At 57.4% G+C, this 12,094-nt stretch overlaps 1 protein-coding gene across 1 annotated transcript; it reads left to right on the forward strand.

The window, feature by feature from the left end:
- Window positions 1-3,941: 3,941 nt before the first annotated feature.
- LOC111145690 (zinc finger protein 853) lies at window positions 3,942-11,827 on the forward strand. Its single transcript, XM_022500797.1, has 4 exons — window positions 3,942-4,211; window positions 4,974-5,091; window positions 8,159-8,338; window positions 8,677-11,827. Exons 1-4 carry the CDS (start codon window positions 4,200-4,202, stop codon window positions 10,452-10,454), a joined length of 2,088 nt encoding a protein of 695 aa, XP_022356505.1. The 5' UTR covers window positions 3,942-4,199; the 3' UTR covers window positions 10,455-11,827.
- The last annotated feature ends 267 nt before the right edge of the window (window positions 11,828-12,094 follow it).

Here is a 12,094-nt window from a genome sequence, read left to right on the forward strand (position 1 = left end):
GGATGTCTGGAAACAAAATGAAACAAAGAGATTTTCTGACGCGTTTGCCCAGGTGGAAATTTGTGTTTATGGGCATTTAGAGAGACAAAGGAGAATGCAGGAAGATGTTTCAGGAGATTCTAAGACTGAATCAAAGCAAATTTTAAAAAGAAAAGAGAAAGAGAGCGCCCCCGCGAGCAACGAGGAGAGATTAATTTAGGAAGGATTAAGAGTTGTATAAGAAAGGAACTAATACAAATCCTTTTACTGGGCTCAGCAGGGAAAATATTTACAGAGATGTATTCACGGGAATGGTACAGGTGGATTTCCCCCTGACTGTGCTAGAACTGGAGAGGTGTGGTCCCGTCCGAGACTTCTGCAGCTGACTACCAAAGTTGTTTCAGATGCCCCAAAATAAGGGCATCACACCCCGCAAGACTGCCCCCAGTGGCAAGTCTGGGAGTCCCCAGGCTGACTGGCTACAAAATCAGGGATTCCTTTGACCTACTCAGGTTGGGTCATTAACTACATCAACTCACAGAATTCAAGAAATTACTCTACTTACGAGTACTGTCTTACTGCAAAGGATACACAGCAGGACCAGCCATGGTCTCTGAAGAGAACCAAGGTCTAGAAAGAGTCCTGAATGTAGAATTTCCGTGTCTTCTTTCTGGAAAAGGAGTGTCTGTTGCTAACCAGGACGCTCAGCTAAATCTTGGTGCCCATAGTTTTTCACTGGTGTTTCATTGCATAGGCATGATGGGTTGACTCATTGGCCATGTGACTGACCTCAATCTCTAGCCCCAGCAGTTGGGTTGATATCCCCTGGCTCAGAGCCCCAACCCTGCAATCATGTGGCTGGTCTTTCTAGTACCACCAGCCCCCCATCCTGAAGCTAATCCAGCCACCTCGCCCCCTGAGTAACAAAGATGTTCCTATCCCTGGAGAAATTCCAAGGGTGTAGAAACTCCATCCCAGAAAACTGGATAAAGACCATAGAGATTATTGTAGACAGGAAGAAGACATGTGTATGTGTGGCTTAAAGGGTTGAATCTCCATCTCCCGGACTGGGATGTCCATAGATACTACGTAAGATGGAAAAAACAAATAATAGCATTATAAGCATATTATTTAAAAATGGCAAAAAAAAAAAAAAAAGGGCAGAAGAAACGGGAGGGGACTTGGAAGCAAGGAGAGGTTTTTATTGTTGCTAAAGCCTCCCAGAACAATTTGACTTATTCAATTCAGTATATGTATTGTCTGGACAAAAAAATTAAAGTGAGAGGGTTGCCTGGCTGGCTCAGTCAGTTGAGTGTCCAACTCTTGATTTCAGCTCAGGTTACCATCTTAAGGTTGTGAGATTGAGTTCTGGGTCGGGCTCAACACTGGGTGTGGAGCCTGCTTGGGATTCTCTCTCTTCCTCTCCCTCTCCCTCTGCCCCTCCCCACCCCCTTTGCTCACTCTCGTTCTCTCTCTCTCTTTTATTTATTTTTTTTAAAGATTTTATTTATTTATTTGTCAGAGAGAGAGAGGGAGAGAACGAACACAGGCAGACAGAGTGGCAGGCAGAGGGAGAAGCAGGCTCCCCACAGAACAAGGAGCCCGATGCGGGACTCGATCCCAGGACGCTGGGATCATGACCTGAGCCGAAGGCAGCGGCTTAACCCACTGAGCCACCCAGGCGTCCCTCTCTCTCTCTTTTAAAAGATTTTATTTATTTCTTTGACAGAGAGAGAAAGAGAGAGACAGAGAGAGATCACAAGCAGGCAGAGAAGAGAGGGGGAAGCAGGCTCTCTGCCGAGCAGAGAACCTGATTCGGGGCTCGATCCCAGGACCCTGGGATCCTGACCTGAGCTGAAGGCAGAGGCTTAACCCACTGAACCACCCATGTGCCCCAGCTCTTGTTCTCTCTCTTAAAAAAAAAAAAAAATTAAAGGAAGAAAGAGTTAGAAAAGGGGTGACTGTTGTTCGTGGGGTGCTCAGTCTGGGTCATGGACAGGAGAAATGCTCTTCAGGAAAGAACTGTTGATTTGGGAAGACACCTTATATAGGTTTTGATGATGTAGAGATGAGCAGCAAGCCCGGAGTCAGAGAGGAGGCAGACGACGAGGAAGGGGGAACCAAGGGTGGTCCCTGTCATCGACCACCAGACAGCTGTCCAAAGCTGCCTAGAGGTAGAATAGCATGAGCGAGTCAATGATGCGGAGGTCCCTGGTGACATTAGGGGGAGCGGTCTGGGTGGAGTGAAGGGGCCGAGGCCAAGTTGGGGAAGAGGAAGGAGGGACAGGTAGATGGAGATACAGACAGAACAGCTATGGGGCATCTTTCCAGGCAGTCTGGCCAGCAAGGGCAGGAGAGAGAAGGGGTTGCTTGCTTTTAAGATGGGAAAGCTGGGAGAATGAGCTAAAGCTCTTGGAAAGAAGCCAGCAGAGAGAGAGGTTAAAGATCCAAGGATTGAGTGGATTCTCTGGATTATCTCAGCAGGAAATCTCCGTGGAGGAAGGAAGGTGGAGACAGCTCTGCTCCCAGCCCTCCCAGGGGAGGGAAGGTGCACAGCCCGCTGGCCAGAGAGGAGATGCTTGCTTATCCATAAACCCTGGCTAGCAGAGTGCTGTCCCCATTCCACAGATGCAAGGGAATAATCTGCCCCATTACCCAACCAGAAGAAGCCATTGTGAATCCAGAATTTTCTGCTTCCAAAGCTAGGCTCTTGCTGCACTGGTTCTCCTGATGAGGCAGAGCTGGTTCTCGGGCATCTAGAGCATCCAGACTGGGGGTGAGGAAGGGCTGGAGAAGTCCTCAACTCCACAGCCACAGTATCCAAAAACGGAACAAGGGGGCGGCCCTGCAAGCATGGAGACCCTAAAGAGGGAGGAAGACATGACCACACCGCCTCCCATGAGGCATTCCCATACTCTAGCCCAGGACCACCTCTCCAAGGCCAGATCTTGGGCTTTTTCAAGAGAATTGGAGTATCCCGATTTTAATGTGAACTCTCCAGGTTTCGGGTAGTGCAGCAAACTGATGGGATATTAAGATGGTCAGGTAAGGCCTCCCTGAGGAGGAAACCCCTGATTCAGGCAGGGGTCAGCTTGGCCTGTCGCTGGAGGCCTCAGCACAGAGCTACTGGGCTGGGGACCTGGGGAGGGCTGAGGTTGGGGTGGTGGAGGAAGGCCTGACCCGTGGGGCTTGTGCACAGCGACAGTGAGCCCGGCTTACCCTTCACTTAAAGAGGGTGGCTCCCACCTCCCCATCTGGTCCTTTGGGGTCCCAGCCCACTGTTCAAGCACGCACAAACTCTGCCCCGCCCCCGCCTCCGCCCACCTGCCCTGTCTTCACCATCCCAGGCTCCAGGAGGAGGGGTTCAAGGGGCCAAGGGGGCTGCCTCTTTTGGGTCCAATGGTGGGGGGACGGATTGGGGCCTCCCCATTAGGTGAGTGTCCTCTAATGGAGTGCTAATGAACCCCAACCTGGCCCCGGGCCAGGGGCGCCCCGAGGCTGCACCGGGCCCCCCGGGGGGTGGGGGTGGCAGGGCCGGGCCGGGAGCCCTGTGGGTGAGCGGCCGGGCCGGGAAGGGTTAAGCCCACCGAGCTCGTGGCTGCCTAGAGCGGCGGCGGCGGCGGCGGCGCGGGGGCCGGGGCGCGGGGCGCGCGGGTGGCGGGCGGGGGACAGGATGCGGATGCCGGGGGGACTTCCTGTGCCGGCCCCGCCGCCCCCGCCCCGGCCCGGCCCGCTGCCCGCTGCCCGCCGCCCGCCGGACGCAAGCTCGGGCGGGCGGGCGAGCCAACGGGACCCCGGCGCGGGTCGCCCCCCGCCCGCCGGCTCCGGGCACCTGTGGCCGCCGGCGGACCACGGCCGGACCCGCGCTGATCCCCGGCTGGGCCGAGACCGGTGTCGCCCGGCACCCCCCGCGGCCCTCGCTCGGGACCCGCGCCCGGCCGGCCCCCGGCCCCCTCCCTGCACCCCTTCCCCGGGAGCCGACACCAACTTCAGCTCGCCAACTCCGCTTGGCCCCTTTTTGGGCCCAGGGCGACCTCCACCGCCCTGACCGCGACAGGCCCGCCGCAGTGCCCAGAAAGGCCCCCGGTGGCCCAGCGCCTCCCCGGCTCTTTCTGGATGGAGGCGCCTCAGGAGGGAGCTGGCTGACGCTCCGGCCCGCGCTCTCCAGCCGCTGCTGACCACACCTCCCCTGGAGAGGAGGCCGCTGCGAGGAGCCGGAGATGCTGCCCCAGGTGGGCCCGCCGGAGGGGGGTGGGGAAGCCGGGGGGCGGGGGGACTGCTCTCTGGAGGGCTTCTGGACTGGATTCTGGAAGGGGAGCTGGAGTTAGGAGGGGAAGCAGGACTGGATGTGGCGACATCTCCGCAGGGGCCAGGGTGGAGGCAGGAGAGGGCTGAGGAACCTTCCAGACCTCAGGAGCCGGTGGGCCAAGGCTGCTTCCATGGGCTGTCGTCCTCTGAAACCTGCCTTCCCAGGGAGCTGCGGTGGCACCTGGAACCTGTGGCCCGCTGGTGGCCTTAGAAGGCTGGGGTGAACCCCAACAGTGGTTTGGGAGGCAAGAAACCAGGGAAGGGAACACACTTGTCAGTGCTTTGAAGGGGGCAGTGGAATGGGAGATGTTTCTCTTTTTTCTGCAAACTTCCTCAGATGTCCCTGGTAGGACTTCGGCTCCCCAGCGAGGGCTGGTTCCCACAGTCGGATCTCAGTGAGGAGCAGGTGCACCAGCAGCCCCTCAGCCTGGGGCTGAGCATGGGCCCTGCAAAGTCGGGAGAGGAAGGAACTGCCTCTGCCCCGGGAAATGAATGGGCCCTGGGAGCTGAGCCTCCAGGCCGCCCTGCTCCTCCCTTCCCCAGCTGTGGATTGCACTGTCCTCCTTTCCAGGCTGGGTGGAGATGCCGGCTCTGGGGTTCAAGGAGGAGATGGAGGGCTCTCTGGCAGTCGGTGTCCCTGGGGTGGGGACTCACCTGAACAGCTTCCTTCCTTCCTCTCAGCACAGCTGGCTCCCCGGGATCTTGGTCTGAACGCTAGGATGGAGCTGGGGGCCGCGACCGAGACCTTTGTGCTGGAGCTTCGGTGTCTTGAAGATGGGGGCCCGGGGCCGGGCACCCTCTCAGGTAAGGGGCTGGAGAGGGGTGTGGCTCTGACCTAAGCCGGGAGATAGCCCTCAGACCCCCTTGAGGATCTTTTGCCAGAGCTCCAGGGGCTGCAGGGTCGGGGGTCAGCCTGCTGTCTGCAAGGGCGCTCAGCTGGTGGTTTCCAGGTGGGGAGGGCTGGCTGCAGCCGCTCACGCCCCGCCCACTGCCTGGAACAACACTGGCAGGTTGGCCTTAGGATTTTCAGAGGTGGCTCTGTCAGGCTGTGGTTTTGCTGGTGGCAGGCTCTTGACAGTGCAGACATTTCACAGTCCATGCCCTGGACCCCGGATGTGTGCTGGCTGGGAGCTGCTGCTGTGTCCCCAGTGGTCAGGTAGTCTCCACTGTCCTCCCACCTGTCCTGGGCTCCAGACTCATGTTCTCAGATTGAATTCAGGGGCTCTCTCCCACTGCCCCCTGTACCCCAGGCATTGGCCCCCCCTGGCTTCTCTTTTTCCTGGGGCCTTCTCTGACCTTGTCCGCTTTTCCTGACCTTTGCTTCCATCTATCTTTCTCCCTTTTTGCCCAGAGGCAAATGTGGCCCTGTAGAACCTTCCAAGATGCCTTCTCCCCCTGGGACCCACTCTGGTCCAATTTCCCTCTCTGTCCTTTGAGGGCACTGAGTGAGGTCCAGGCCAGGGTTGAACAGCATGGAAAGAACCAAAGCAATTGGAGGGGTTGGGTGGGGATGTGTGGATGAAATGAGGGGTCTTCCAGCTCAAATATTTAACCGACAACAGTCTTGCAAGGGTATGGTATACGCCTCAGATGACAATAATATGTTTACTAAAACATCATTGTTAGAAATGCTGATGTGACTGTAAGAAGCCAGGACCGGCCACACGGCCAAGTGCTGTGCTAGAAATATGAGGACTGACACAGAGGCACAATGTGTCCCTGCTGCTCCCAGAGGTGGCGGGAGTGGCTCAGACCTGCTGGGGAGTGGGGGGGTGGATGGACAGGTTTGCATGGCTGTCTTTGTCACCATGCGCCTACTCCTGGCTGGTGTGCGTATGTGAAAACTACTTGTCTGTTAGCCTAAGCAAACGTTATGAGGAATAGTTTCCTAAAAGGAAATTACTTACATGGAGATATCCCTTGGTTTTATTCTGTCAGTATACTCCTGGAAGAGTGGCCAGAAAGCAAAATGTTATAAATCGCACCCCTGCTTTCCGTTACAAAAATGAAAATATGAGGCGGTAGGAAGAACGATTGTTGAAGGCAGACTTGGGAATGGAGCAGGCCTCTTTGATTTTCTGGTAACACAGTATGAATGCTCAAAACGGGAAACGACGTGTGGCTCTTGGGCAGTGACATGTGACAACAGAGTGACGCGTAGGTGGCAGGAGTTACTGTACACCTGTACAGTGCTGGGCCACACCTGTCCCCCCTTGAGTCCTCACTGTGTCCCTGAGAAGGGTCGCTGTCCTTTTGCAGACAGGGACACTTGGGTTCCCAGAGGTTACGTGACTGGCCAGTCACTGTGCTGATGTAGGACTATGGGGTTAGCCCTTTCCGTTCCAGATTAATAGTCTCAAACGTGTCCCATCTCTAGGCTCCTTCAAACAGGGCTAGCTGTGTCCTTGGCATTTCCCAACTGTTCGTCAGTTTGTGAGCGAATTTCCTAACCCACAGGCAGAGGGATTTGTCAGGCACATGCCGGGTTCTAGAGGCTAGGCCCTTCCTGCCTCACGCACGGAGCTGGAAGCGTGGGTATCCTGAGGCTGTTACTGACGGGGTGGGGGGGGTGGGGGTCTGGGGCTATAGGAGGCTAACAGCCACTAACTGGTAGAGTTAGGGCCTGACCTGAGAACTTCCCACTGGAAACCTAGTGCTCTCTCTGACACTTCAGGGACTTTTAGAAAACATCTGTGGTAATACTTCCAAGTAACTTTAGATTCTTTATTACTGGGGCGCCTGGGTAGCTCAGTTTTTAAGCATCTGCCTTCGGCTCAGGTTATGATCCCAGGGTCCTGGGATCAAATCCCGCATCATGCTCTCTGCTTAGTGGGGAGCCTGCTTCTCCCTCTGCCTGCTGCTCCCCTGGTCATGCTTGCCCTCTCTTTCTCTCTATCAAATAAATAAATAAATAAAGCCTTTTTTTTTTAAATATATTTTATTTATTTGACAGACAGAGATCACAAGCAGGCAGAGAGGCAGGCAGAGAGAGAGGAGGAAGCAGGCTCTCCACCGAGCCCAGAGCCTGATGCGGGGCCTGATCCCAGGACCCTGGGATCACGACCCGAGCTGAAGGCAGAGGCCCAACTCACTGAGCCACCCAGGCGCCCCAAATAAAGCCTTTTTAAAAAAGAGAGAGATTTGGGACGGCCTGGGTGGCTCAGTGGGTTAAGCCGCTGCCTTCAGCTCAGGTCATGATCCCAGGTTCCTGGGATCGAGTCCTGTATCGGGCTCCTTGCTCAGCGGGGAGCCTGCCTCTCTCTGCGCCTTTGCCTGCCTCTCTGCCTGCTTGTGTTGCTTTCTCTCACTCTCTTTCTGACAAATAAATAAATAAAATCTTTAAAAAAAAAAGAGAGAGAGAGAGAGATTCTATATTATTTACAGAGAAGGCAAGTTTGCTTATTTAAGGCGTGACCCTAAGTGAGGTCAGAGTTCAGCATGGGCTTGTGGCTTAGCTGTCAGGGTGACTTGTTTGCTGATTCCCACTGGATGGTAATTAAGCCCAAGAGACTTCTCAGGGAATGGTATTGGGAGCCCCAGATGCCCAAGCTCTTGTCACTGCCAAGATCTAAGCATGGAGGCTGTGTGGAGGGAGGCCCAGAGGAGAGGTCGCCGAGCCAGAGTCCAGAGTGACGCGACCCGCAGATCTTCGGACACATTTCTAAGCCAACCCCACGCCTCTGGGCATTTCAGTTTCTTCCCCGATACCATGGCCAATTGACCTGGTCCCTTTGGGCCCCTGCTGAGAGCTCAACAGTGTGTACTAGAGTGGCAGTACGTGGGGCAGGGTTAGCGGGGAGGCCATGGGGGTCTGACCCAGAGAGCTGCCTGTGGATCCTTCTCTCCTGGCTTCCTGCCTTTTCCACTGCAGGTGGCAGCGGTGGGGTTGAGAGTCAAGAGGAGGAAGAGGCTCGGGAGAAGAACGGCAGCCCTCCACAGCCAACAGGCTCAGCCCGGATGGGGGCCAGGGGACTCGCCGATGAAGCACAACCCGGACAGCAGGACCTGCAGCGACAACAGCCAGAGTGGCTGCAAGAGCAGCTACCGCAAAGCCCGCCGTCAGGACTGCAGCTGGAATTGCAGCAGCAGCGGCAGCAGCAAGCTGGGCAAGGCCGGCTGCCCCAACAAAACAAGGACCTGCCCGGAACACCCCAACCTGTGCCCCCTGGGCAGCTGAGATCACCGCTGGGGCTGATGCAACAGCAGGAACGAGCACAGGAGCAGCAAGAGCAGGAGCAACAACAGAAACGGTTACAGCAGCAAGAACAGTTACAGCAGCAGCAGCACCTGGAGCAGGAACAGTTACAGCAGCAGCAGCAGCACTTGCGGCAGGAAGAGTTACAGCAGCAGCAGCACCTGGAGCAGGAACAGTTACAGCAGCAGCAGCAGCAGCACCTGCGGAGGAACAGTTACAGCAGCAGCAACCCCAGCACCTGCAGCAGGAACAGTTACAGCAGCAGCAGCAGCAGCACCTGCGGCAGGAACAGTTACAGCAGCAGCAACCCCAGCACCTGCAGCAGGAACAGTTACAGCAGCAGCAGCATCTGCAGCAGGAACAGTTACAGCAGCAGCAACCCCAGCACCTGCAGCAGGAACAATTACAGCAGCAGCAGCAGCACCTGCAGCAGGAACAATTACAGCAGCAGCAGCACCTGCAGCAGGAACAGTTACAGCAGCAGCAACCACAGCACCTGCGACAGGAACAGTTACAGCAGCAGCAGCAGCACCTGCCGCAGGAACAGTTACAGCAGCAGCAATCCCAGCACCTGCAGCAGGAACAATTACAGCAGCAGCAGCAGCACCTGCAGCAGGAACAGTTACAGCAGCAGCAACCCCAGCACCTGCAGCAGGAACAATTACAGCAGCAGCAGCAGCACCTGCAGCAGGAACAATTACAGCAGCAGCAGCACCTGCAGCAGGAACAGTTACAGCAGCAGCAGCAATACCAGTTGCAGCAGCTGCAGCAACAGCAGGAACAGCAGAAGCAGGAGGAACAGTTACAGCAGCAGCAGGAGCAGTTACAGATGCAGCACCTGCAGCAGCAGCAACAGTTAGAGCAGCAGCAGCTGCTGCAACAGCAAGAACAGTTGCAAGAGCAGCCGCCGCCCCGTCCCCTGGAGCCAGAGGAGGAGGAAGAGGTGGAGCTGGAGCTCATGCCGGTGGACCTGGGGACAGAGCAGGAACTGGAGCGGCAGCGGCAGGAGCTAGAGCGGCAGCAGGAGCTGGAGAGACAACAGGAACAGCGGCAGCTGCAGCTCAAACTGCAGGAGCAGCTGCAGCAGCTGGAGCAGCAGCTGGAGCAGCAGCAGCAGCAGCTGGAGCAGCAGCAGCTGGAGGGGCAGCAGGAGGTGCAGCTGGAGCTGACCCCGGTGGAGCTGGGAGCCCCGCCGCAGGAGGTGCAGCTGGAGCTGACCCCCGTGCAGCCAGAGCTGCAGCTGGAGCTGGTGCCCGCCGCAGGGGGAGGCGGGCCCGCGGCCCCGGGGGCTCCAGCCGCGGTGGTGGTGGCCCCGCCAGGCTACGTGGTGCTGCAGGAGCTCATGGTGCTGCCGGCCGTGGCGGCGCCCGCCGTGGTGGCCATCCCGGGCCCCGCGGGCAGCGCGGCGCTGACTCCGGCCCGGCAGCGGCGGCGGCGGCGCGCACGGGACCGGCCGACCATCTGCGGGGAGTGCGGCAAGGGCTTCAGCCGCAGCACGGACCTGGTGCGCCACCAGGCCACACACACGGGCGAGCGGCCGCACCGCTGCAGCGAGTGCGGCAAGGGCTTCTCGCAGCACTCCAACCTGGTGACGCATCAGCGCATCCACACGGGCGAGAAGCCCTACGCGTGCTCCTACTGCGCCAAGCGCTTCAGCGAGAGCTCGGCGCTCGTGCAGCACCAGCGCACGCACACCGGCGAGCGGCCCTACGCCTGCGGCGACTGCGGCAAGCGCTTCAGCGTCTCGTCCAACCTCCTGCGCCATCGGCGCACACACTCGGGCGAGCGGCCCTATGTGTGCGAGGACTGCGGCGAGCGCTTCCGCCACAAAGTGCAGATCCGGCGCCACGAGCGCCAGCTGCACGGCGCCGGCCGCTCGAGAGGCCTGGGTCTGCTCCGCAGCACGCGCGCCGCCACGGGCGGACCCCCGCGCTCCGAGCAGGCGGCGGGGGCCGCTGACAAGGCGCCATGACCGTGACAGGTGGAGACGGGCGGCCGGGGGGGGGCGCGGGCTTGGGCCTGAAAGGGCGTTGACTCCTCCCACCTGCCCTGATCCGTGGCCACGGCTGGGCTCCCGGCTCTCTCCCTGCTCAGCAGAGGGGAGGCCACGTGCACACACACACACACACACACACACACACACACACACACACACACGGCCCCTCGGAAACGCTCCGGGGCGGGGAGAGCTGCTGGGGCCGAGTGGCACAGGTATCACACATCGGGATGAACGGCACGCTGCACAAATTTGTGACTGGGTACCGATCCTCAATCCTCGAAGAGTCGGCCGGATCCCTTCCCCCGGAAAACCGGACTTCGTGGAGGGGAGAGCCACGGGAGAAAACTGCCAGTGACACGTGTGACCGCTGGCGACCTTAGACATTGCCTCGGACACTAACCAGGGAATCAAATGTATGTGGTAAAACGCACACGGATAGGATTTGATCCTGGTGAAAATTTCTTCAAGGAAAAAAAAATGGGGAGAAAAGGAAATTTATCTGCACTTTGTAGAAAACCGATCAAGGCATTAAATTGTCCTCAAAGGCATTTGCCTTGAAAGTACTTTCTAGAATGAGAATGCATCAGGGTGTATATCATCCTGATTGAAATGTTGGTGTTCATAAGCACAGGGTCAGTGTCCACTGGGTCAATGCCAGGAAGCCCTTCCCCGGTGGAAGCTAACCCTTCCCTCCTGGGAAACCCAGGGTTTTAGCAAGTGTGGGAGGCAGGCTCTTGCCCTCTTTGCTGCCAAGGTCCCACGCCCACGGTGGCGTGTCCAGTGTCTTCTTGAGCAGGAGCCTGTGGTTGAAACAGAGGGCATTCGGAGAATGCTCTCCAAGGTCCAGCTTGGAGAAAGAGCTCTAAGATCCCTCCCCACCACCACCACCTCCCTGCAACCCTCCAACTCTCGGCTTCTCTGTTGCTTATCCGGGGACTAAGCCTATGGGGTTGGGGCCTTGAAACCCAGGAGCGGGGTTCTCCTGGGCTAGGCTATGCAGGGCGCTGGCCTGAGCAGATCCTGCCTGGTCACTGGTGGGGTCAGAGGGGAAAATTGGGGGGACAAAGGTTGGAGGCAACATAAATGCTCTTTACAACGTTTACAAAATTGTCCGGGGGTCTTTATGAGCATAGACAAGGTTAATGCCTGTGGGAAGGCAGGACGGTGGAGGAGGCTGCCTGCCCCTTCTGCCCCCAAGTGCTTCCTGCTCTTGACTTCCCATGTGTGGCTGCTTCCATCCTGCCCCTCTCTTTGCTCCCTGCTTCTCCTTTACTAACACAGCCTGCTACATTTTACAAATGTGTTGGTTAAGTGAGAAACAAAAATTGAAAAATAAATTTAAATGAGGAAATGCGTTGTCTTGTCTCTGTGTTTTCACGGCCGGGTTTTGTGTCCTGCCCCCGGTTTCATTTCTACAGAAGAGTTTCCGGGTTGCCCTAGAGCAAAGGGACTTCATATTCAGTCCCACGCTCAGTGCTCCTCACCCCAGACTCCGCTGGCCTAGGATGTTGATTCTCTACCCACATCTTGTGTGGATCCTTCTGCATCCCTGCTCCTACCAGCCTCCCCTGGCCCTTTCCTTGAGTAACATTCTGTAATCTGCGTCCGGGGAA

Source organism: Enhydra lutris, unplaced genomic scaffold, assembly GCF_002288905.1.
Source record: "Enhydra lutris kenyoni isolate GAN:26980312 unplaced genomic scaffold, ASM228890v2 scaffoldscaffold13, whole genome shotgun sequence".
NCBI lineage: Eukaryota > Metazoa > Chordata > Mammalia > Carnivora > Mustelidae > Enhydra > Enhydra lutris.

Excerpts from the sequence above, each read along its gene's own strand:
- LOC111145690 (XM_022500797.1), top strand. Across the intron at positions 5,092-8,158 it reads GGGGCCGGGCACCCTCTCAG|GTGGCAGCGGTGGGGTTGAG; the intron begins GTAAGGGGCTGG and ends TTTCCACTGCAG. Across the intron at positions 8,339-8,676 it reads GCAAGAGCAGCTACCGCAAA|CAGCACCTGCGGAGGAACAG; the intron begins GCCCGCCGTCAG and ends CAGCAGCAGCAG.